Source organism: Physeter macrocephalus, chromosome 5, assembly GCF_002837175.3.
Source record: "Physeter macrocephalus isolate SW-GA chromosome 5, ASM283717v5, whole genome shotgun sequence".
Classification (NCBI taxonomy): Eukaryota; Metazoa; Chordata; class Mammalia; order Artiodactyla; family Physeteridae; genus Physeter; species Physeter macrocephalus.
This window is the reverse complement of record NC_041218.1, coordinates 12,678,978-12,705,568: the sequence shown is the minus strand read 5'-3', so window position 1 is coordinate 12,705,568 and position 26,591 is coordinate 12,678,978. Positions and strand designations below refer to the sequence as shown.

At 39.9% G+C, this 26,591-nt stretch overlaps 1 protein-coding gene across 1 annotated transcript in view; it reads left to right on the top strand.

Annotated features, from left to right (window-relative positions):
• Positions 1-24,678, top strand: part of MGAM (maltase-glucoamylase) — a 145,471-nt gene extending 120,793 nt beyond the window's left edge. Inside the window, exons 36-49 of the mRNA XM_007103334.4 lie at positions 1,367-1,501; positions 1,971-2,058; positions 2,885-3,023; positions 3,875-4,008; positions 4,127-4,161; positions 4,255-4,371; positions 7,602-7,750; positions 8,361-8,445; positions 9,334-9,390; positions 18,562-18,686; positions 19,809-19,897; positions 21,183-21,232; positions 21,829-21,999; positions 23,715-24,678. Of these exons, the coding sequence (XP_007103396.3) occupies positions 1,367-1,501; positions 1,971-2,058; positions 2,885-3,023; positions 3,875-4,008; positions 4,127-4,161; positions 4,255-4,371; positions 7,602-7,750; positions 8,361-8,445; positions 9,334-9,390; positions 18,562-18,686; positions 19,809-19,897; positions 21,183-21,232; positions 21,829-21,999; positions 23,715-23,789 (1,449 nt within the window). The 3' untranslated portion in view covers positions 23,790-24,678. The remainder of the gene's footprint in view (positions 1-1,366; positions 1,502-1,970; positions 2,059-2,884; positions 3,024-3,874; positions 4,009-4,126; positions 4,162-4,254; positions 4,372-7,601; positions 7,751-8,360; positions 8,446-9,333; positions 9,391-18,561; positions 18,687-19,808; positions 19,898-21,182; positions 21,233-21,828; positions 22,000-23,714) is intronic.
• Positions 24,679-26,591: the final 1,913 nt, after the last annotated feature.

Below are 26,591 nucleotides of genomic sequence, written 5' to 3'. Positions count from 1 at the left end.
ACTTGTATCTCATTTGGGATTCAGTTATCACTTGGACACAGCTGGTATTGACTCTGTTTATTCCAATTCTCCACTTCCCTCCTCTACCCCATGTTTCTAACCCTGCCTGAGCTGGAGCTCTCTGTTTCTGGTGAAAGGTTCTATTTTGTTGGGTCCATGTTTCTACCTCCATTTTCTAACAAAAAGGCAACCTTGGCATGCCTCCCTTTCACGAGATGCTCAGTGGTGTGGCTCACTACCTCGGAAGTTCTCTGTGAGCTGGATCCCTGTACACTGATCCATTTCTGGTTTTTTCTTTGTGTTCTTTTTGGCCTTTTTTCTAGACATTTGGGATTCCACTTGCCTTTTGCCTATCATGTATAGGTACTGGAGGTTCCCTAGACCAAGTCCTTTTTCTGTTGTTTCCTCCCCACCCACACTCTTGCCACCAGCATTATTTAGCTTTTTAACTCTTGAAATGCACTGATGAACACAGAGGAACCAATTTACTGAGACATACAAAGGACCATAAAGCTCCATAACAAGCATCATAGCTATATAGAAATTTAAGAATATTTGCTATTGCTAAGTGATGTGAATTTACAATTATGCTCTGAACATTTATCTTATGTCAGCTACTAAGCTAAGCATGGTTGGGGAATTCAAAGGTCAACAAAGGCCTTGCTCTCAAAAGGGTTATAGTTCAGGAGTTATACCTTGGGTCCATTTTCCAGGTTAAAATAAAGACAGTTTTTTATTATTTGAAGAAGGTAAGAGAAAGGGGAGTTGAAACTTCCTCTTTAAGTCCTCCCAATTTAGTTGACACACAACTGCACTTTTCAAGTGATTCTGAAACCATAGAAAACCCAGATACATATCAGTTAGATAGTCTTATGTAATAAAATGCAGTCCTTACCTCTCACCCTTTTTTCCTACTGGGAATGGGATAGGAGAGGATCAGCTGGATGTTTCTTTTCAACCTGTTGACAATGCATCCGCTGTCTACCCCTTTCAAGCTGCAGTCTCCCTGGCTCGTGCTTTGTCTTTGAGGAGTGCTTAGGAAATCGCAGGACAGAAGTTGAGGGGTGGGTATCTAACTATGGAAAAAGTGAGTTCAGGGTGTTGATGGCTACCATTCATGTTGATACAAAGAGGAAAACAGTCCATGGATGCTTTCCAGATGATAAGAAGGTGTCTCATTTGTGCTCATTTCTGTTCTTTGAGCTCATTTTGTTTCAGATAAGCCAAGAACATTACTTAAGCTCATAATTTTGGATTAACTATCACCACACAGTATAGGCTTTGCATGAGTTAAGCTTTCAGGAGATGCCTGTTTTCTGTCTAATATATTTGTTTGGGACAAATAAATTGTATTTACTTTTTACAGCAATACCGAGCTTATGTGGCCTTCCCAGACTTTTTCCGTAATTCAACCATCACATGGTGGAAAAGGGAGTTGAGAGAAATGTACACCAATCCACGGGATCCAGAGAAGAGCTTGAAGTTTGATGGCATGTGGATTGTACGTGTGTGGGTTTGTGTCTGTGTGCATGGGGATAGGCGTGTTTCTATCTCTGTGTGCCTAAGCATATGTATTACTGACCTTTAATCAAAAGGGGTAATAGTCATCCAAGAAAGAGTTTGGACATATCAGACTGCAGTTCCTCCAATCTGGAGTGGACCATTCTGATACTCCTCAATACCTTGTACCTTGTCTGAAGTTCTTGCTGTAGAATTCCAAGCTGATTACCAGGAATTCCTTGGAACTGAGCCTGCCTCACACCCTGAGTGAGAATTTTTTTTCAAATCCACCAGCCAGTCATTCTGTAGGGCTTAACTGATCTTTTTCAAGCTGGATTTGATGAATCTCCCTGGGCTGGTATCTATGGAATTGCTGGATGGTGAACAATTATTCTCTACTTCCTTGTCTCTGAGTTGACAGTATATAATTCTTTTTAAAAGTAAAGTATTCCTGTGTTTGACATTTCTAGGATATGAACGAACCGGCAAGCTTCGTGAGTGGGGCAGTCCCTCCAGGCTGCAAGGATGCCTGTCTGAACCACCCTCCCTACATGCCATGTAAGGGCCCTTGGCCTCCTCTACTGGCAGCGCCATGGCTGCAGGGAGTGAGCTGCAAGAGTCCAGCAGCCAGACATTTATCCTGATGTTCAGGGACATCCTGAGTGACACTCTGGTTTAGGGGGGACCAAAGACAAACGCACTCCAAGAACTTTACCCAGTTGGGTGTGGGCAAGTTATTGGCCCCTTTGGGTATGTTTCTCAAATTTTTTACAAAAAACACTTAACTCTGGTGATGTCTCCAAAGGATCCCACAGCTAGGTGTCTTACTTCTTCAGGCTCATGTTAATCCCTCCACAGGAATTTATTCTGTCACCAGTGGGTGGAAAGTAATGGCCTCACCTTATCATGGAGTCAATGACTTTGGCGTTGTACTTGTGTTCATATCTTGGCTCCGGAAATTATACTCTCTATGAGTTGTGTGACCTTTAGCAGATTACTTGCTATTTTCTAATCTCAGTTTTTTAAACTGTGAAAGGAAGATAATGATATCTTGTCCATAGAACTATGATAAGAATTACATAAAATAACGTACATGTTAAAAGCCTAGGTTGGAGCCTGTCACTCAGTACGTGTTTGACAACTGCATTCTTCCCCATGCCCCTGCTTTCTCCTGGGGAACCCTCCGGGGCCCTGGATGTTGAAAACACCTGCGAGTGCCATTGTAGCTCAGAGCCGGGCATGTTTCCATGCCCCTGGGGAGGAGAGGGACCCATGCAGGGGTCAAGTTAGTCTTATGATCCAGAGTCCAATCCCATGAGGAGAGGTCAAGGATAAACAGGATCAGGCAGGGGTGGATTTCACATCACTAGATCTTTTTCCTCAGATTTGGAGTCTAGGGACAGGGGCCTGAGCAGCAAGACTCTGTGCATGGAGAGCCAGCAGCTCCTGCCTGACGGCTCCCCGGTGCGGCACTACGACGTGCACAGCCTGTACGGGTGGGCCCAGACCAGACCCACGTACGAGTGAGTCATCGACTACCTTCTCCAGTCGGGACAGCCTGCAGGGACAGCCAGGGACTGATGAAGCTACACTGCTCGTCCTTTCATTCCCTCTTCCAAGAGTTAAGAAGACTTTAATTATAGCTCTGTCGCAATTCTCATTTATTAAATACTCATGAGCACGGAGCCAGACCCTGTGATCCTAGTTAGCAGGACAGATTTAAATAAGGCGTGGTCCTTATTTAAGTAAGAGACTAATAGTCCTAGTGGAGGAAATACACGTGGAGACATAAGTAAGTTTATCACGCAGCATGGATGATGCTACAATAACTTTAGTTATTGTAAGGGAACACAGAGGACTGGATACCTCTCCTTTTTTTCAAAAGTGACTCATCTCTATTAGAATTTACTTTTTGTCATTCTTGTTGGGTCGCCAACTGGTGTTCTACTTAATTATCACTGTCCCATTTTGTGTGCTCATTCCATGCTTAGTAAGAAGTATCCTAAGGAAAGCCTTATAAAGGAATTCATCTTCTTCTTTCCCAAATATATAAAACTAAGTATTGAGTAAATAAATAGCAAAATTTAGTGATTACCTGTTATTTTTAGGTGATCTGGTGAGTTTATTACATTGTGAAGTTTTTTTTAAAATATGAAACACTATAAAACACAATGTTAAGACACAACTTTTAATATCACCATCATATGGAGTCAGTCAGTGAGGAACCTCATGGCTTAGATTTCCATATTCCCTTCTGTGACACAGGAGATATTTTGTCACCATGCCCTAGGCTCAGGAGCTCTGGGAGGAGAAGGTTTGTGGCCTCTTCTCACCTGCTGTGCCCTAAATCACCCCCTTGTTCCCCTCCGAGCAGAGCTGTGCAGGAGGTGACGGGACAGCGAGGGATCGTCATCACTCGCTCCACTTTTCCCTCTTCTGGCCGCTGGGGAGGACACTGGCTGGGTGACAACACGGCCGCGTGGGACCAGCTGAAAAAATCTATCATTGGTGTGTGGGCTGCTGGGAGAGGAGAGGAGTTGGGGTCTTCGATCAAGGCTTCTCCAAGGAGGGAAGAGGAGGCAGGTCATGAGTACCTTGTCTGACACAGCTGTGGTTCTCGTTGCAGGCATGATGGAGTTTAGCCTCTTCGGCATATCCTTTGTAAGTGTCCTTTGGATTACTCCTAATCACCAAGCAGATGGTGACATCTTTCAGAAATCATTAACGGGTCCATTTTATTCTACCCTGTTTCAGACAGGAGCAGATATTTGTGGATTCTTTCAAGATGCTGAATATGAAATGTGTGCTCGCTGGATGCAGCTGGGGGCCTTTTACCCCTTCTCGAGGAACCACAACAGCATTGGGGCCCGGGTAGGACATTGAGCTCAGAGCTCAAAAGTTCTGTGTCACCAGGAACACAGACTCCCTTTTTGAACTACAAGTAATGTAGTCTATATTCCCCAAGGACATCTTCAAAACCCTTAAACCCTCATGTTTCTTTTTTAAAAATTTGATATACTTATATATTGTGAAATGATTATCACAGTATGGTCAGTTAACACCTCCATCATGTCACATAATTACCATTTCTTTTCTGTTGTGAGAACATTTAATATCTACGCTCTTAGCAACTTTCAAGTATATAATACAGTATTGTTAACTATGGACACCATGCTGTACATTATATCACCAGAAATATTTAATTTATAACAAGAAGTTTTTACTCTTTGACCAACATCTTCCCATTTCTCTCACCTCCCAGCCCCTGCTAATTACTATTCCAAGTCTTAAGAGGGAAGTTTATAGAAAAAGGAAAGATATCAAATAAGCAGCCTAACTTTACACCTCAAGGAGCTAGGAAAAGAAGAACAAACTAAGCCCAAAGTTAGCAGAAGAATGGAAATAACAATGATCAGAGCAGAAATAAATAAAATAGAGACCAGAAAATAGAAAAGATCAATGAAACTAGAGCTGGTTCTTTGAAAAGATAAAATTGACAAACCTTTAGCTAGATTTCTTAAGACAAAAACAGAGGAAGCGCAAATATAAATAAAACTGTAAATGAAAAAGGAGACATTATAACTGATACCACAGAAATATAAAAGATCATAAGAGACTACTATGAACAATTATATACTGACAAATTGGACAACCTAGTTGAAATGGATAAATTTCTAGAAACATGAACCTACCAAGACTGAATCATGAAGAGATAGAAAATCTGAACAGACCAGTAATGAGTAAGGAGATCAGTAATCAAAAATCTCCCAAGAAAGAAAAGCCCAGGACCAGATGGTTTCCCTGGTGAAGTCTGTAAAACATTTAAAAAAGAATTAATGCCAATACTTCTCACCTCCAAAAAATTAAAGGTTTGGGAACACTGCCAAACTAATTTTACAAGAACAGCATTACCCTGATACTTAAGCAGATAAGGACACTACAAGAAAAGAAAAAGAGGCCAATATCCCTGATGAATATAGTTCTAAAAAGTTTTAACAAAATATTAGTACAATGAATTTGAGAGCACACTGAAAGAATGATGCATCATGATCAAGTGGGATTTAACCTTGGGATGCAAGGATGGTTCAGTATATGCAAATCATGTGATATACCACATTAATAGAATAAAAGATAAAAATCATATGATCATCTTAATAGGTGAAGGAAAAAAAAGACCTGACAAATACAACATCCTTTCATGATTAAAAACTCTCAACAAATTGAGTATAGAAGGAAGGTACCTCAACATAATAAAGGCCGTAGGGCTTCCCTGGTGGCGCAGTGGCTGAGAATCCGCCTGCTGATGCAGGAGACGCGGGTTCGTGCCCAGGTCCAGGAAGATCCCACATGCCGCAGAGCGGCTAGGCCCGTGAGCCGTGGCCGCTGAGCCTGCGCGTCCGGAGCCTGCGCTCCGCAACGGGAGAGGCCACAACAATGAGAGGCCCGCATACCAAAAAATAAAAAAATAAAGGCCGTATATGACAAGCTCACAGCTAATATTAGCAGTGAAAAGTTGAAAGCTTTTTCTCTAAGATCAGGACAAAGACAAGGGTTCCCACTCTCACTACTCCTAGTCAACAGAGTACTGGAAGTCCTAGTCAGAGCCATCAGATGAGAAAAAAAAAGCATTCAAATCAGAAGGGAAGAAGTAAAATGGTCTCTTTACAGTTTATATGATCTTATATACAGATAATCCTAAAGATGTCACCAAAAAACTATTAGAAACTAATCAATGAATTCAGTGAAGTTGCACAATATAAAATCAACATACAGAAATCGATTGCCTTTCTATACACTAACAGTGAAATATCTGAAAAAGGCATAAAGAAAACAATCCCATTCACAATAGCATCAGAACACAATAAAGTACTTAGCAATAAACTTAACCAAGAAGGTGAAAAATCTGTACACTGAACACTGTAAGACATTGATGAAAGAGACAAGTGGAAAAATATTCTGTGTTCATGGATCAGAAGAATTAACATCATTAAAATGTCCATACTAAAACCATCTATAAGTCAATGTAATTCCAATCAAAATTCTAATGGGATTTTTCACGGAAATAGAAAAAAATATCCTAAAAGTTGTACGGAATTACAAAAGACCACAGACAGCTAAAGCAGTCCTGAGAAAGAACAATGCTAGAGGCATCAGGCTTCCTGATTTCAAACTATATTACAAAGCTATAATAATCAAAACTACATGGTCTAGTAATCAAAACTGTATGGTATTGGCATAAAAAATAGACTAATAGACCAATGGAACAGAATTGGAGCCCAGAAATAAACCTTTGCATGTACTGTCAACTAATATTTGACAAGAGAGCCAAAAATACTCTGTGGAGAAAACATAGTCTCTTTAATGCATGATGTTGGTAAAACTAGATAATCACAGGCACACTCACAAAAATAACTCAAATCTTACCACACTCACAAAAAATTAACTCAAAATGGATTAAGACCTGAAACCATAAAACTCCTAGAAGAAAACATAGGGAAAAATCTACTTGACATTGTTCTTGGCAACTTTTTTTTTGATATGACACCAAAAGCACAAAGAACAGAAGCAAAATTAAAGAAGTGGGACTACATCACATTAAAAAGCTTCTGCCTAGAATCAACAAAATGAAAAGACAGCCCACAGAATGGGAGAAAATACTTGCAAACTATGTATCTGATAAAGGGTTAATATCCAAAATATATAAGGCACTCATATAACTCAATAGCAAAAAAAAAAAAAAAAAAAATCTGATTTAAAAATGGGCAGAGGAACTGAATAGACATTTTTCCAAAGAAGATATACAAATAGCCAACAAGTACATGAAATAATCCTCATGTTTCAATGAATCAGTATTCTTTCAGTTTGGGCAATGTACCAAATATATACCCCACCCCCCAATTTCTTATGGGGAATTTTTTTCAACTGTCCTGGGAAAGCTTCAGTGACCTCTTTTGGTCTATTAAAAATATTCTTTGAGTCTCATCTATAGTCATCATTGGTTTAGCTTTGTTTGATCTTCATTTGGAATAAATGTTCAGTGATCTCCTTACGTCCCCCAGGTCCCCTAAGTTGAGCCCTGAACACTTTTTTTTTCTCCTTAGAGGCAAGACCCTGTGTCCTGGGATTCTACCTTTGTGACTATCTCCAGAAGTGTCCTGCAGACCAGATACGCCCTGTTGCCATATCTGTACACCCTGATGCACAGGGCCAACACGGAGGGCAGCACTGTCGTGCGGCCTCTTCTCCACGAGTGAGTGTCTAGCGAGGCTACCAAAGACTAAGTGATGATTTTATTCTATATGGTGGCAGTTGAAGAAAACAATTCTTCCAAATTAAAGGCATGACTGCCTTTGCCAAAAGCTCTTTAGGCACAGACCGTACGTTATGACTCCTTTTAGCATGGTATCAGTCACACCTTAGCTCTTTGGTAAAAGACTACTGATTTTTTTGGAAAAATTTCAAAATGATATGCAATACAACACAGAATAATTTCTTTCTAATTTGGGCCTGTAAAGACCTACCTATCCTTTATAGTAGCTCAGGTCTCGAAAGAAGGTGTTCCAGGGGGATATCTGAGGAATGGAGGCCATTCTTGCGTTAAAATGTGCTGTGGTTAAAAAACGTGTGGAGATGTTGATAGGTGAGAACGTGTCTAAATCCAACCATTTCTGGGGTTTGAAGAACATGACATGTAGAAAGTGAGCATGTATCTAATTAATGTTGACCTAGGGAAAGAATGAAGGATGGCATAGGATGCGGCTGGATTTCCAACTTGGGTCTGAACGTGAGGAGTTTCTTCAAGGCCTCGATCTGGAGTCCTGTAGGGGTCCTAATTGTGGTACCTTGGTTTCCCTCTCCAGGTTTGTGTCAGACCAGGTGACCTGGGATGTAGACAGTCAGTTCCTTCTGGGCCCAGCCTTCCTGGTCAGCCCTGTCCTGGAGCCTGTGAGTATGGAGGCCTCTGATGAATAGAGGATCCCAGCTATGAGGCCGGTGACTAGTCGAAGAGAAGAGGCCTCATCTGATGGGGTCCTGAGATGTGTTTTCTTATTCTACCTCTGTCTCTTCCTCTCCCTCTGAGCTGAAGTTCGTCACTTAGGTGTTCTGGTCCTCAGCTCCCTCGTCTTTAAAATCAGTATAACGAATTCTGATTCATTGGATAATCAAGAAGGAAAAAACCCTTTGATATATTTGAAGATATAATCATTTCTTCTTTAACTGAAAGAAGGCGTATGAGTCAGGTGGGGACAGTACTATAAGGAAATCCTTGCTGTCTGCTATCACCATTAAAACAAAACTTTTCAGAAAGATTGTTTGTAGCAATGTGTATAATTTTGTTGCTGGCTAGCTCTTCCCTTCCTCCAAAAGAGGTCCTCAGGCAGCCATTTCTTTACTTCATTTATCAATGATTAGGCTTCTGATTAAAATAACAGTTAACCGGATCTTCTCCAAAACTTACAGTACTAATCATAATTTCTGAAGTATTGGTGCCGTAAACCTACAAATATTTTTTCTGCTCTAGACCCAACCTCAGTTTGTCTCTTTAGAGAGGGTATGGGATAAGTCTATAAGTAAATGATGATTTTTTTCCCCCTTAAGTCCTGGATCCCAAAGGGTTTTACAGAAGCCACCATTTTTGGTTAGGCAGATCTCCTCAGTTTGAGAAGGGATCAGAGAAGGGAGCCTTTCCCAACACTGGTGACCTCTAGGGAGAAGAGGCCTGTGGGTCCAAGGCCATTGCATTGTTTTGACCCCTTCACTATGCAAATGGTTACTCTGCCCTAGAGAGCGGAGCCTACTGCTCATGCCTTGTTTCTTTTTGTTTAATTTTAGAACGCCAGAAATGTCACTGCCTATTTCCCTAGAGCCCGCTGGTATGATTACTACACGGTAAGTTTTTCTCATTGTTTCTATACAACCTGGGGAAATGATAGCATGCACAGGCTTTAGAATCTGACAGACCTCGGGTCAAATTCTGGCTCCGTAACCCACTTGTTGTGTGTTCTTGGACATGTCACTTTTAACTTTGTAGCCTCATTTTTCTCACCTCCACATGGGGAAAGACCGCTTCCCTCACAGAATTGTTCTGAAATGCATAAAAGCATCTCCTGTAGTGCCTGGCTTTTTGTGGGTGTTCTTTATGTGTTAGTTTTTATCTTTCCTTATACCGCCACTATTCACAGTGGTGTAAAATGGCAGACACTGGTAAATGCTTGAAGTTGTACTGGAAACTATGGTTTTTGTTTATATTCTCCCTGCTAGACTGGAAGTTCATAAGTATTAGGAGCCTTTTCCCCTCTGTCTCTTTACATAATACCTTCTTTTATAGCATAGATGCCCAAAGAGGAGTTGTTAAATGTACTTTCCTAAGGTAAGCAAGGTCCTAGGCAGTATGTAAAATGTACACAGAGGTATAAGGCCCGACTTTTGTGAGCTGGTGTAATGCAAATGCATTTAGAAATGGGGAAGGAACACAGCCTTCTCTGTCATATGGCTTTTCTGGGCTAGTCTGAACCCCAGAGACTCATTTGGGAAAACAATGTTTCACAGAAGCTTCAAGCAGTGTTCTTTTTTTTTTTTTTTTTTTTTTTAAATTTTTATTGGAGTACAGTTGATTTATAATGTTGTGTTAGTTTCAGGTGTACGGCAAAGTGAGTCAGTTATACATATACATATATCCACTCTTTTTTAGATTCTTTTCCCATATAGGCCATTACAGAGTATTGAGTAGAGTTCCCTGTGCTATACAGTAGGTCCTGATTAGTTATCTATTGTATATATAGTAGTGTATTTATGTCAATTCCAATCTTCCAATTTATCGCTCCCTCCCTTACGCCCTGATAACCAACAGTTTATTTTCTACATCTGTAACTCTATTTCTGTTTTGTAGATAAGTTAATTTGTAGCCTTTTTTAGACTCCACATATAAGCGGTATCATATATTTGTCTTTCTCTGTCTGACTTACTTCACTCAGTATGACAATCTCTAGGTCCATCCATGTTGCTGCAAATGGCATTATTTTGTTCTTTTTTATGATTGAGTAATATTCCGTTTTATATATGTACCACATCTTCTTTATCCATTCCTCTGTTGATGGACATTTAGGTTGCTTCTATGTCCTGGCTATTGTGAATAGTGCTGCAGTGAACATTGGGGTTCATGTATCCTTCCGAATTATGGTTTTCTCCGGTATATGCCTAGGAGTGGGGGCAGGCCCTCAACCACTGCGCCACCAGGGAAGCCCTATTTTTAGTTTTTTAAGAAACCCCCATACTGTTTTCCAAAGTGGCTGTACCAATTACTAGAGAAATGCAAATCAAAACTACAATGAGGTGTCACCTCACACCGGTCAGAATGGCCATCATCAAAAAATCTACAAACAATAAATGCTGGAGAGGATGTGGAGAAAAGGGAACCCTCCTACACTGTTGGTGGGAATGTAAATTGGTACAAGCAGTGTTCTTTTGCAGGGACACAGACAAGTCAGAGTTTGATTTTCTTTTTAATAAATTTATTAATTTAATTCATTTTTTACTGCATTGGGTCTTCATTGCTGCGCACAGGCTTTCTCTAGTTGCGGCGAGCAGGGGCTACTCTTTGTTGCGGTGCGCGGACTTCGTATTGCGGTGGCTTCTCTTGTTGTGGAGCACGGGCTCTAGGCACACGGGCTTCAGTAGTTGTGGCACGCAGGCTCAGTAGTTGTGGCTCGTGGGCTCTAGAGCGCAGGCTCAGTAGTTGTGGCCCACAGGCTTAGTTGCTCCATGGCATGTGGGATCTTCCAGGGCCAGGGATTGAACGTGTGTCCCCTGCATTGGCAGGTAGATTCTTAACCACTGCACCACCAGGGAAGTCCAGAGTTTGATTCTTGAGGAAGAATCAAAGGTAGTGTCTCCTCTCTCTCTAACTAGTCCTCCTCTCCTGACTTTTCTGAGCAGAGCAAAGCAGCAAACTAGAAATACAGCAAAAGGATAACAGCAGGAGGACAAGAGGCAGAGCATGCTCTGGGCCCTTTCAGCCAAGCCATTTGTAGTGGGATTGGGTGAAAACCCTGGAAGGACAATGGAAATTTTGTTCCTTTTCTTCTCTGTCTTATGGAGCCCTGAGTCCTCCCTGACATACCCTTTTTTCCTGAGCTGGATCTGTCCTCTGGTTGGCAGTAGGTTAAGACTGCTCTGTGCTTCCCAACGAGGGCTTGGGAAGGAGGGAGGGAGGGAGCAGCCAACTTCCTTTAAGTGAGTGTAGCCTTTGTCCTGAGTTTGCATGTTGACTGGCTTATTCACTAACAGGCAGTCATTCTGAGTACACTGAGGCTGCTGGGTGCGGGGCCAGAGCCAGGGTGAAGCAAGTAAGGTGCCTAGGGCACACGGTTTAAGGAGGCACTCCTTTTTAAGGCGGCCCCTGTGTTTGCAGTACCCTGAGAGTAAGTGCCTTCTTAAATGGTGCATCCTAGGCACATTATACATCTCACTCTAGTCCCAACCTTGCCCAGGTGCAAACCACCTTACTGAGCTCTGGGTGTGGTATAAACTGGAAAAGTTTCCCTATGGAGTTCACCATCTAATCTGGAGCTAATATTTGCATGTTATAAACACTAATACATATGTACATAATTATATATACCATATAAAAGAAATTGAAGTGTGAGGGCTATCAAAGAAGAGAAAAGTTTCCTGGAATTGCTGGTTTTATACATGGCTTTTAAATAGAAAATAGCTTTTTTTTTTTAACATCTTTATTGGAGTATAATTGCTTTACAATGGTGTGTTAGTTTCTGCTTTATAAGAAAGTGAATCAGTTATACATATACATATATCCTCATATCACTTCCCTCTTGTGTCTCCCTCCATCCCACCCTCCCTATCCCAATCCTCTAGGTGGTCACAAAGCACTGAGCTGATCTCCCTGTGCTATGTGGCTGTTTCCCACTAGCGATCTATTTTACATTTGGTAGTGTATATATGTCCATGCCACTCTCTCACTTTGTCCCAGCTTACCCTTGCCCCTCCCCAGATCCTCAAGTCCATTCTCTAGTAGGTCTCCGTCTTTATTCCCCTCTTGCCCTTAGGTTCTTCATGACCATTTTTGTTTGTTTGTGTTTTAGATTCCATATATATGTGTTAGCATATGGTATTTGTTTTTCTCTTTCTGACTTACTTCACTTTGTATGATAGACTCTGGGTCCATCCACCTAACTACAAATAATTCAATTTCGTTTCTTTTATGGCTGAGTAATATTCCATTGTATATATGTGCCACATCTTCTTTATCCATTCATCTGTTGATGGACACTTAGGTTGCTTCCACATCCTGGCTATTGTAAATAGAGCTGCAGTGAACATTGTGGTACATGACTCTTTTTGAATTATGGTTTTCGCAGGGTATATGCCCAGTAGGGGGATTGCTGGGTTGTATGGTAGTTCTATTTTTAGTTTTTTAAGGAACCTCCATACTGTTCTTCATAGTGGCTGTGTCAACTTAAATTCCCACCAACAGTGCAAGAGTGTTCCCTTTAAATAGAAAATAGCTTTGATTGAGTCTTTCAACTTTTTTTGTTTCTTTTTGAGATAAAACAAAACATAGGAAGCCAAATGTTGATGGAACAAGCCATTTAGAAAAAAATAAAATTTTGATGTTTAATTAGAATCAAGTAGTTTTGAGTAGTTTCATCAGAGGCTATCTGGCCCACAAAGTGTAAAATATATCCTATCTGACCCTTTAAAGGTGAAATTTGTTAATCCCTGTTCTAGAGGATACACAAAGTGTATGAGACCTGTTTCACCATCTGGTCATGTGAAAAGGAACAAGTTAAGGAACCTACTGTATAGCACAGGGAACTCTGCTTAATACTCTGTAATAACCTAAATGGGAAAAGAATTTGGAAAAGGAATAGATACATGTATATGTATAACTGAATCTCTTTACTGTATACCTGAAACTAACAAAACATTGTTAATTAACTATACTCTAAAATAAAAATTAAAAAATCATTCGATATAAGGAACACTGTGGAATATTAAAATATAGTGTAGAAATTTAGAGGAAGAAGAAATTCAGGTATATTGGTTAAAGGATGGAAGATATCAGAGGAATATGGACTGGAAAGGTACCCTGAAAGACAGATGGGGTGCCAAAAAATTAGGAAAGTAAAAATCCCTCCACTGGTAAAAATTCAAACATTGGAAAAGGGAAAACATTGGAAAATGGAAAGTAAAATTCACCATTCTCCCTGTCTCCCAATCCTTGGTCCCCCTTCTAAAGCTAACCCCCATTAACAATCTGTTATATATCTTTGCTGATAAAAATTTGTGCGTAGATTAGCATATGTGTATTCTTTTTTTATTTACACAAATAGTATCTTACTGTGCATACTATTAGACCCCTTGATTAATTCACTTAATAACGTATCTTGAAGATCTTTGTATGTCAGCACTGGAAACTCTTCCCCATTCTTTTTAGGAGCTGTGTTATGTTCCATTGTATGGAATCATTTAGCAAAGCACCTCTGTGGATGGACAGTTAAGATTTTAGTTTGTTTTCTTGTTTTCTTTTTATAAGTAATGGTGCAATTCTGTAGGAAATATCACGGTACATATATCTTGGTGTAAGTTTTGGTCCGTGAATTTGCTGGGGTAAAGTATTTGACTTTTTTTTTTTTTTTTTTTTTTTTTTTTTTTTTTCGGTACGCGGGCCTCTCACTGCTGCGGCCTCTCCCGTTGCGGAGCACAGGCTCCGGACGCACAGGCCCAGCGACCATGGCTCACGAGCCCAGCCGCTCCGCGGCATGTGGGATCTTCCCGGACTGGGGCACGAACCCGTGTCCCCTGCATCGGCAGGTGGATTCTCAACCACTGCACCACCAGGGAAGCCCGAGTATTTGACATTTTGACAGATGCTGGCAGATTGCTTTCCAAAAGGTTTTATCAGCACCCAGTCCCACTGACAGTTTACAGAAGTGTCAGTAAAATATACTCAGTACTTTAAAAGATGAAGAGGAAGGATGTATTTCAGATGTTAGCAAAAGCATGGAAAAATTTGCACCTGGTAAATAGAATGGAAACTTAGACTCTCCACTCGGAGCAGATGATTCAATCAGATCCTGTTTCTGAACTGGGTTTCTTTGTTGTCACACAGGTTATTATATGCTTAAGTGAGGTAGGAATTTATGTATAGTTCATATAATTCCTGTTTCTACAGTACCTAAATTTTCACCTCTTCCATTCAACAGAACATTGTTAACCTAAATTTCCATCTTGTCTGTTCAAGAGAGCATGTCTTTCATGTGCTCCACTCCCACCCATCACCCAGTGGTTTTCTGAATTTCTAGCCAGAGAAGATGCTTAACACAAGAATCCTTAATAAAAGTCGGCAAAATTTCAGAAACAACTTACATTCCCATCAGCACTTGATAAGAGTGTTCATTTCCCTAAGTCATTGTCAGCTTTGACTATTCGTTTTTTAAAATATTTATATTCGTCTTTGTATCACTCTTAAAGGCAAATGGTCCCTGATGCTCACTATTGATCTGATTCGTGATCATCTTCGACAGCCCGTGTGTACTTCTGTGACCTTTCTATTCTTTTGCCAGTTTCCTATTAAGATAAATTAATTGTACTGATGTTTAAAGGATATTTACACACTTAAGTTGATAACACTTTGCCATGTTTATTGGAAGTATTTTTCCACGTTGTCATTTGCTTTAAAATTTTTTATAATTTTAGATAGATATTTTAACTTTTATATAGTCAAATTAATGCTTTTTCAGTCACTGGAATGAATTTGGTGAATAGCGAAATGTCAGGATACAGCCTTTTTTTGGTCAAATTTCCCAATATTTTTGCTTTGCTAAACTTCTGTTATTATGTACTGTTTTTACATACGGTAGAATTTGTCTGAAAGGTCTCTTTTTTCCTTTCTATTTTTGATTTGTTAATCTATGAATGATGTATTCTGTCAGTTCTGAACATTTTAGTGATTACTTATTTATAATACAGTTTACTGTATGATAGACCAATGTGTCATCATCTTTTTTCAGAAATATGATTATTTTTGTATATTCTCCCAGATTACATTAAAAAATATTATCAATCCAGAAAATATAAACAAGCTTGTACTAGAATTTTCATTGTTTAATACATATTGTATATCATATTTTATCACTATATATTATATATATATTATGTCAATGTACATCTGGGAAGAAATGATAGTGTTATAGATTTATTCCTAAAGTGTATATATTTTCACCAAAAAAGTCCAAGAATGTTTCATAGCAGCACTATTTGTAAAATAGCAAAAAAACCTGGAAATAAGACAAATGTCCATAAATGGTGAACTCGATAAATAGATCATGTTCTATTTTTAAAACTGAATACTATAGGGCAATGAAAATAATAAACTGTTGCTACATAAACAAAGATAATGAACATCACAAGTGTAATCTTGAGCACAAATAGCCAGATTCAAGAGAGTAAAGAATGTAAGATTCCATTTATGAAATACAAGTTCGAAAACAGGCAAAAGTGATAGAAATCAGAATAGTTGCCGCCTCTGGTGTGGTGATTATTATGAGAGGGGATGAGAGAGCCTTCTGGGATGCTAGTAGTAGTCACTTCTTGATTTAGGTGGTGGTTTCATGGGTGTGTTCACTTGGTAGAACTTTATTGAGCTGTGAATTTTTTATTTGTATAATTTTCTGCACATATGTTATTAACAAGTTAACTAGAAAATTTTTATCTCCTCAGGCAGATAAGAAGATATGCTTAGGATAAGAAAACATGCTTTAAACAAAGCATACTCACAAAGCAATCCTTGGAAATTAGACGCATGATGCAGGAATTTAAAAATTTTGTTTAAAAAGAAATTGTAAGGTGCAATCTAGGAAATTACCTAGAAAGCAGAACAGAAAGGCAAAGAGATAGAAAGCAGGAGAGGGAAAAATAAGAAAGTCCTACTTGTCTTGAGAGCTACCACTTTTGCCCAGTTTCTCTGCTGCTTGTCCAGTGGAGCTGGAAATGAGCAGATGCCTGAGTGAAGGGTGGGTGAAGAAGGTAAGACTCCTATCTCCCTGTCTCTGTGGTTCCCACTTCCCGGGGATCATGACTTCTCCTACCATTGCCACCTTAGTAGCTGCGGACTCCCATCCCACACTGTCTCTCCCGTGCTCATCTGACTGCAGAAGCAACAAGCCATCCTTACTGCTTGGCCTTTAGACTGTGCTTGTTTGATGAAGGGGCAGGTGCCTTGAGGCAGGACAGGCTGATGTGCTTCTGGCAAGACTGGATCTTCATCTGCTCAGGCTCTCAAGCTGCAAAATCAGCAGTTGATAACTCTTTGACGAGATTTTGTCTGTCTCCGTCATGCCTATGCGACTGAACACTTCATGAAGTTGTTTTCTATCCATCCCTCTCTCCTTTCTATATCGGGCACTATAGCTTGTAGACTGTTTGGAAGAGGGAGAGGCATGGAATTACTCTGACTTGTCTTATTGATTACCTATTTTAGTGAAGATTAAGAGCAGACAGTGTGTGTGAATTAAAGTTTTTATGTACTTCACTCGTGGCCATTTTGTTTATTTGTTTACAGGGTAGAATATATATTGGATTTTTAAAACAGTGCTTCTCAATCATATTCAGTGACTATGCAGTTGATGAAAATTCCCCTTTACAAAGTCACATTAGGTTGTCATTTCTTATTTTAATAATGCTGCTTTTAGGTTTGATCTTATAGTCATGTCTTTATCGATATTTTAACAGGAATTTTTTAGGCTAGCCTGGTCAGAAACTATTTAAAGGAAAGGAAACAAGGCTGTGACTCATTAGGTACTGGAAAGGAAATCATGAGAAGGTAGCATGTCATATTTAGCCACAATGTGTAGTAGAATGAAAAAAAAAAACATTGAGAGAAATAAAGAATTTGGTAGAAATATAACTGACGGTTTTACATGTATCAAATTTCACTTGAAGGTAGGACAATCGATGGAGGAAAAGTCCAGCATTCATAAGATACTAGAATAAAGTGTCATTAGAAAGCATATAATTCAGTTTTCTCATGATATCAGTAAGAAAACTGAAGAAGCCCAGAGATGTGGGCTGGAGTTTGTATAGACTCTGGGGTCCTGAGGCAGGCCCACGAAGCAGAGTCCACCCCGGCGAATGTGATATAGATCGAATCTGCATAAAATGAACATCGGGGACCAAAAGTGAAGAAATGTGATGGTAGCTGTGCTCCTTACCTCTAAAGTGGTGATTCTCAAAAGGAGGGACCTGCCTATCAGGGGACATTGGCCATATCTGGAGACATTTTTGGTTGTCACAATGTGGTGGGAAGTGGGGGAGATGCATCTAGTGGATGGACACTGGTCAACATCTAGAAAGCACAGAACAGTGCCCACAGCACAGGGTTATCTGGCCCAGAACGTCCACAGTGGTGAATTTGAGAAGCCTTGCTCTAGGCTGAGAACATGTGGGAGGACGGTTTCTTAGGAATCGAGGTTTATGGCCTGGGGTGAGAGATGCTTCTCCCTGTCACAGGCAAGATCAAGATGTGAAACATAAAGGAATATATAATGAGTTAAAGATAAGGATTTGTGAAGTAAGGCAGTTCACTTGAATTATTTCTGTCAAGTAGGAGTCAAAGGTGTTAGTGAAGTTGGGAAGGGTGGAGTAGGGCAGTGGAGGGAGACGGAGGCAGCGTGGGGACAAAACAAAGGGAAGGTCTGGACGTGTCTTTGGGGGAGTGAATCAGGAGCCTAACAGAAAGAAAGAAGGCTCCCTCAGCCTCCTCTAGCAGTACTTCCTACGCAGAAACAGGATGTGGGGTAAGGGTAGGGTGAGAGGCATCTGTGATCTCATGGGATGTGTACAGCAGAAGCCCCCAAAGACAAGAGATCCTGACATGATGCCCTGGCAGCAACTCAAGATCCCATAGAGCAGCTGGGTGAGCATGGAAAAGTGTGATAACAGGTCCTGAACAGGCAGCAGGTTCCGAGCGTGGACAAGATGTCTGGTAAATGCGTCATTCGGGCAGATGTGTTCTCTCCATCACCTTCTTCTGGCCCACAGGGTGTGGACATTCAAGCCCGGGGAGAGTGGAAGTCCTTGCCAGCGCCTCTTGACCACATTAATCTTCATGTCCGTGGGGGCTACATCCTGCCCTGGCAAGAGCCTGCACAGAACACCCACTTAAGGTGAGTGAGGGCACCACGTTTCTCCCTTCCACGCCAGGCAGCTCAGATCCTGGTGAAGGCCACCAATCTGTAAACCGCACCCTCAGGCCCCGGAGCGCTTTTACTAAACAGTTTTGTTTGCTTGCTTGCTTACTTGTTTGTATTTTAGCCTTTTTTGGATTCTGTACTCTGAACAGTTCTTAATTAACAGCTATTTTAGATCTAAGTGGGTGTGATATTAGGTCTCATTAGTGAAATTTAGGTGGAAGTCAAACAGGAGCACCCATGGTTCATGCTAGTTTTAAAAGACTGGATCATAATCGACTCTTTGCTAAGAAAATTACTGCTGAAAAATTGTGTAAAGCCATATGGCAACTGAGGCTGAGATCCCTTACATGCAAGATTTTAAAATTCTAGACCTAATATATAGCCTATGTATTCTAGACCTATATAATAATTGATAATAGCTGACAGCAGGTGAATGCTTGCTCTGTGCCTAGAACTGTACTAATACGGAGATTTCTATTTGGAGATTATCTATTTTTCCTAACAAAAGGAAAGATAAGCCCTATGGTGTAAGTACTGTTATCATCCCCATTTTTCAGATTAGCAAAGAGAGGCTTCAGGAGGCTAAGTGATTAACTTAGAGTCACACAGTTAGTAAGGAGTTGAGCAGGGACTAAAATCCATGTATGTCTGATGTCAGACTAAAATTCTTGGAGCCCTACTCATTTTATTGCAAAAGTTCTGTTGAAAACTGAAGAACTTAGGACATCTGTAAACAGAACTCACTGTACATGTGGACATTAGGTCATGAAAGAAGAAAGACTGAAGCACTACGCTTTTCCTCACAGTGGAGAAAGGAAGGAAGCCAGTGAGTTTGCTTGTAGCTTTTTGTAGAGATTGTAGAGCTCCTATGAGCTTACACAGCCTTAAAGGAAAATTCCCTTTGATTCATTCATTCATTCCTGACATGAAGTCGTAGAGCTTATGGAGACAGAACTAGAACTAGATCCCAAGTCTCCGGAATCCCAGTACCCAGTCTTTATATCATGAAGCACTTCCTTTATGTTTTTATGAGAACGCTTGGTTTGTGGCTGTGGCTTTGTTTTTACCCAATGTCTCTTTCCTCCATCACTACAGCCGTCAGAAATTCACAGGCTTCAAGGTTGCCTTGGATGATGAGGGGACTGCTGAAGGTTGGCTCTTCTGGGATGATGGGCAAAGCATTGGTGAGTAAGGGCCACCTCGGATTCATTCATGTCAATACCATTGGCTGGGTTCCTGGATATCTTATAGGGCTGCTGTTTCCTTTTCTGTGTTAAGACAATGGTGCACTTTTAAATATAGCCATTTGTTACTTTTAAGTGTATAATACATGATCCTTGTGCCTCATGCATATGAAGCTTAACTCTGAATCTCTCACCGTTATCCAGCTATCCTAATCCACTGTGGAAAACATCAGTGTAGGAGCCGTAGGGGGAGTTTCTTTGTAGCCAGCTGAGCCATACTTCCATATCTGGTTTATGTTCAAGGGCACATTCCCTAATTACATGTCCCAGTAAGAGAGGCAATGCCTCTATCAGCTGTGCTATTTATTGGGGGGAATTTTCCATTAGGAGTTTACAGGAATTAGTAACCTCTCAGGAGGATGTCTCAAGTACCATTAGTAATTTCTAGGCCCAGTGATATCCAATAGAACTTTCTGCAGTGATGGAAATGTTCTATATCTGTGTTGTCCAATATGCTAGCAAGTAGGCATATGTGGCTATTGAGCACTTGAAACATGACAAGTGCATCTGAGCAACTGGAGTTTAACTTTTATTTGATTGTAATTAATTTAAATTTAAATAGCTACGTTTGGCTAGTGGCTACTATCTCAGACAGCACAGCTCTAGAGGATAGCCAATGCCTTCTGACCGAGTGACCAGCAACTTAGAAAGAGGCAAGTGTATGGGGAAGAGTGAGAAAGCCACCGAGGTAGGGTGTGGGGCGGGAGTACCTGGAACAAAGCTCTGGCTGGTCCACCTTTAAGGATATTCTCCCTGGACCTGCGGCATAAATTAAGGATAAAGGACAAAGAAGTCTATTCTCTGGAGATGGCATTTAAAAAATTGCCTAAGACCTCTCAAGATAAACTGATTAATTATACAGCAGTCTTGGTGTTTGTGATGTGGTGTACGTGCACGTGTGTGCAGATATGTGTGTCTCTAGCAGAAGGGATCTGGAGATTCTGAGGTGACTCCCAAGATGTTGGGAATCACAGACCACAAGAAATGGACTAAGTGTGGTGTTAGACAGAGGCATCTGTATACACTCATTTCAAACATTTTGTGTAAACTGAGGTTGGAGCCAGAGTCTGACTAAATCTCCCAAAACGGAACTCTGTAAAGAAGAAAAATAAGATAAAAAACCCAAACAAAAATCATCCCTGCTTTCTCAACCAAGGTGACCAGGTAAGCAATTAGAATTCTAGAGCATATTCCAGATCATGCTTACTTTGTTCTTTGTTTGCAGATACCTATGGGAAAGGACTCTACTACCTGGCCCACTTTTCTGTCAGCCAGGTGAGTGTGACTGGGGCTGTGAAGGGAGGATATAGAGTTCTACTAGCTTACTAAGATGCTGGGAATCATGACATAAATCCACCTAGAATTCCTTCACTGTTCATCTTACTAATTTGCAACTTCCCCATCCTCTAGACTTCAGATAGAGATATAATATGCTGCCTGGAAGTTTTCTGTGGTTAAGCCCATTCATATTTCATCAGTAGCTTATTCCAATTCACCAAGCACAGATGGACAGGCTGTTTCAATGTTTTCCCGCCCTTGTTCCTATGTCGCCTTGGAATGGTCAGCATATTTTGTGACTTCTCCACATGTGGAATATAAGGTTCCTGATAGCTGAGATTCTTTGTCTTCTTAGAGTTGGGGTGATTCTAGAGACCCTGCTAGTGCTTAACCAATGCAAATTTGGATGGTAGTTGGCAATAGGAGATAGAATACTAAAATCACGGTCTCACTATCCAAGGTCACAAGAGAGGGGGGGCTCTTAAGTTATCTTACTTCATGGTCTACATTTGTGCCTGAAAAGAGGTTGTGAAAAATTTGAACAAATTTTGCTATTTTTTCCCCCTCTGGTTTCTTTTATCTCCAATTGACAGAATACGATGCACAGTCATGTAGTTTTCAACAAATACATCAGCGATACAAACCCTTTGAAACTGGGCTACATTGAGATCTGGGGAGTGGGCAGTGTCTCCGTTTCCAGTGTCAGCATCTCTGTGAACGGCGTGGTTATAACACCCACCTTCTCCTACAACTCTACAACACAGGTTTGTGACCAGTGAAAAGTCCAAATGGTATTTCCCAACCCTGAGCTACCTAGGGCAGTTCCTTCTTGCTTCCCTTCCAGATGATACCCTCTCCTGCAAAGCCCTTCCCGAATCCCTCTCTGTTCCGTGTGTCAGAGTGGACAGCACGGAGATGAAGGGAAAATTCAGGCTTTATCATCATTTGGAATTGATGGTCTGGATCCTTACTTGTCATGTATGTCTTCTTGTCTGCAAACCTATGTAAAACTTTGTGTTTGCCTCAGAGATCTACTTCTCAAACAGCTTGAACTACCATATTTCATCAATTATAAGACACCATCAGTTAAAATTTGCTCCTTTATTTCCCGTGCCACAAAGAAAGAAAGAGTCTTACAAAAGTATGATTCTGTGCTTTCCTATCACTTAAAACTTCTATTTTAAAAATATAGAAAGCTTTACAAAATTTCTTTAACCAAAGATTTTTATCATTTTACTATGATACTACAGAGGAAAATGTTGGGTGGAGATACATGGACATTGATAAATCTGCATCAAGGTAATTTAGGAGAGGAAAACTCTGAATGTGAAGAAATATTAGAAATATCTTAACCGTTTTATATCATTTAACTTTTTCTTTTATTATTTAAATTTCTAGGTAAATATTTTAAATTATTTTATTTGATTTATTATTATTTAGAAGAAAAATATGTGGCCCGAATTGGTTAAGATATTTCCTCTGAACTATCAAAGGTGTTGGTGATACATCATTTCATAAAAATTCTTTCACTGCTGTCTATGCAATTTACACCAGAGCCACTAAGATCCTTGATACAAGTTTTCATCGTAGCATTTTTTTGATTTTACTGTCAGCCAAGATTCATATTCCTTTCTAAAATAATTCTTAAGTGGTTTACAGTCCATCCATTCGTAACACCAGTAGTAGCAATGAAGTTCACACGTGTACAAACGGTTGTCAGGAGGGCTACTTGTTCACAGTAATTCCAAGCCTGTTGATTGTAAGACACATTCTGATTTCATGAACGTTAAATATGTGAAAAATCTGCACCTTGGATTTAATGCAGTGTTGTGGTTCCAACACCTAGCCTCATGGTAAATGGGCTCTTTCCTTGTGTGCTTACTTCTTGCTTTTTTCAGAACTTTCTTTTTTCATAATCCTTCCTGATTACAAAGCCTGAATTGAAAGTTTTCCTTCAGTTTGTATTTTTTATTTGTTTCCTCATTTTTGTGGTTTTCTGGTCAACCAACTTCCCCAACTCAACCAAGAGCTTATAAAGGACTTTGCCCAATTTTGTTGCTGACAGACAAGCTAACTACTGCACACGCGGTGAAACTTTATGGAAAGTATTTGCCTAGAAAAAATCACTGACATATCGGGCTCTTACTGGGCAATCATCAAGGTGCCATAAGGGAAGAGGAGAAGCAGGAAATGAAAGGAGGGCTCCGAGGACATTTTCTCCAGTTTGCACAGTTGTTTCTCTGCAGTGGTTGTGTATTTCATTATTTAGGGTCTTGTCGTCTTTTCCCTACACACTGAATGAGTTTTGTACTCTAAGGGATTAAGAAACACCCTTCTCACCTGAAAATCTGGGGGCAGTCTGGAAGCTAGGCAACGACTTGTGAAAGTGTATATGGACCACTGGCTTGTATCTGATTTGTTTGACTGCAGGAAACTTCAATCACCAGATGCCCAATGCTTTTTCTTTGGTTCCCAACAGGTGTTAAACATTGATGTGACCAGCAGAAACCTCAGCTTACATAATTTCACTTCATTGACATGGAGAGCACTCTGAATTTTTAGAGCAAGATCCTAACTACGAATGGCTTTGAACCTACTTATACCTCACGCTCATAAAATTATTGTGTGTTGCCAATCAGTTCATGCCCAGTACAGCTAAAATATTTTCTTGGTTTTGTTTTATGTTCTGTCTGTGTTTTAGCCCTGTTGCTATAGGCAGTAGGGAGGTGTGGAAAACTGTGGGTTACCTTGATGTCTCTCTGTGATTAGTATGGTACTTATGGCTAAGCATATATATACTGAAGACGCACTGGGTCCATGATGAAGCATGTGTGTGTGTATGTGTGTGTGTGATTAGGGGATGGGCCCACTCTTGCTAAATATACAAACTACAGCTTTCCAGGATAGTTCGGATCCTAGAGCTAACTAACTCCTCAAAAAAGTATCCAGAAAGAACATCTGCCAGGTCGTTATAGGGAGATGGGATAATTTGCTGAGAGCATGATATAAGGGGAAGAAAAGGCAAACGCAGGGAAGTTAAGCAGGAAAGATGAGAGAGAACAGATGATGAGGATAAAAGTGACCATGACAGGTAAGAAGATAACATACAAATATTAGGAATAGTAGGCTCATGGGAAGGAGAAAGGAAGAGCTAGCTCATTTGAGAACAAGAGGAGGGGCTAGGGGAAATCCTTAGCCTATGGGAATAGGACTGGGGTGAGATTTAAGCCGGCAAAATTGAAGGAAGGAATTTAATGTAAAAAATAACTTATTTTTGCTGTGGTGTGCTTTGAAATATGTAAATCTTATTTCTCTACTCTGTGCCTAATGTGTATAACCACAGTTTACACAAATGCATGCAACTCATGTGCCAACTAAAAATAGGCCAGCAGATTTACAAAAGATTTTGAATTTTGTGGTAATTTGATTGTGGGTAATCTCACTTCGGCATTAAAACTTCTTTTTATTCAGCAAACCCTTGTGAATTGGTCTTGTTCTCTTCGGCATCAGAGTTCCTGCAGGCTAATCCACCAAAGAAACGATCAGATTTATGGTTATTCACCCTTTTCCTTATGCCTCTGGCATGGGTTTTTCTTAGATTTAGGTTTGTGGGAGGGTGTGCTTGGATGTTTTGTTTTTTTTAATCATCATAGAAGTTACTATACTTGGTAACATAACTCTGGCAAAAACAGAATTTGCAACACTATTGGTTAAAACACTAGGTGGTTAGATTTTGGGATAAAGAAATTATATACTAATGTTCAACAGGGATATTTACTTTTAGTATTACTTGAAAATGAGTGTATTAGAGATGAATGTTTACTTTCCTACGTCTTTTTCTATCTTTCCCTTTTTTTATTGAAGTATAGTTGATTTACAATTTTGTGTTAGTTTCAGGTATACAGCGAAGTGATTCAGTTATATATATATGTGTATATATATAATTTTTTCAGATTACTTTCCATTATAGGTTATTATAAGATATTGAATATTGTTTCCTGTGTTATACAGTAAATCCTTGTTGATTATCTATTTTATATATAGTAGTGTGTATCTGTTAATCCCATACTCCTAATTTATCCCCCCTCCCTTTTTCCTCCCTTCCTTCCTTCCTTCCTTCCTTTCTCTCTTTCTTTCTTATACCAGGAAGCCAGATTCTACTTGTTTACTCATGTGTCAATGCCTCCATAAGGCTACATAAAAATAATATAGGTAAATTAGTTTAGTATTCTAATTATCAAAATAAGAGGCTTTTGGATGAGAGCCTGCACTAACTAGGCAACTAGTGAAACATGGAAAAACAACCACAGGAATCCCTTGATCAGAAAGATGGGAAACTTGTCACCTATCCTTTGATAAACCCAGGAAGGCTACCAGGAGGAAAGAATTATTTACTTGAGATATGAGAAATATTTTATGTTATCATCAAGGACATACTGCTAGAAGTTGACTCTGGTTGCTACAAAATGCTCAAGGAGAAGATTTCTGACTAGAGAATCCTGATTGCCAAGTCTCTGAGTGAAGCATGAAAGGCTTTACATTTGTAGTGTCAAGGGCCCTATTGACAGTCTAGTGGCATCTATGGAACCCCTCCTAAGAATGATGTTCTTAAATGCATAAAGTAAAATGCATACTATTGTAAAGGAATCCTATTATATTAAAATACAGTTGTGCAAATATTAAAAATTTTAATATAGTAATACATGAGGTGTTTTTAAAAATTATCACATTAAATAACAAGATCTAGCAAGTGGATCTAATGTCATAACGTCAGTGTGATGAGCAGCATAAACAATATTTTGAGATACCTACAATTTTTTTACACTTTATTTTTTTAATCGACGTATAGTTGATTTACAATGTTCTGCCAATAGCTAGCTTCACTCTTCCTTCTTACTAATGAAAAATGGGAAGATACTGGCTCACAAGCTTGTCTCTTCCCTTCAGAATGTCTGTTACTTTTTCATTGGTCAACACAAGCATGTGACCTAATATCTTCCAGCTGCTGGTTAGCAAGAAGGGATGGTGAAACTAGCTGTTTTCTGCACTTTAGGAAACAGATTATAGCTGGGATTGTCAGTTAGCATTTAATGTGAATGATGTCACAAGTGCACACAGGGTGTGGGGAGTTAAAAGTAAACTATCACACAAAGAATAGAAAGATTTGTGTAACAGTAAATCTCCTTTCTTGATCTTTTGCCAACATATTGTCCCAATTTGAAATGAGATCCAGGTGCATTTTCCCTTTTAACAAAGGCTGTCTTGTACTAAAGCAAAAGATATGGTGTCTATGTCATTCTAGGAGTTTATAGAGGCAGAAACGAAGTTTCTGTGCGTGTGTGTGTGTGTGTGTGTG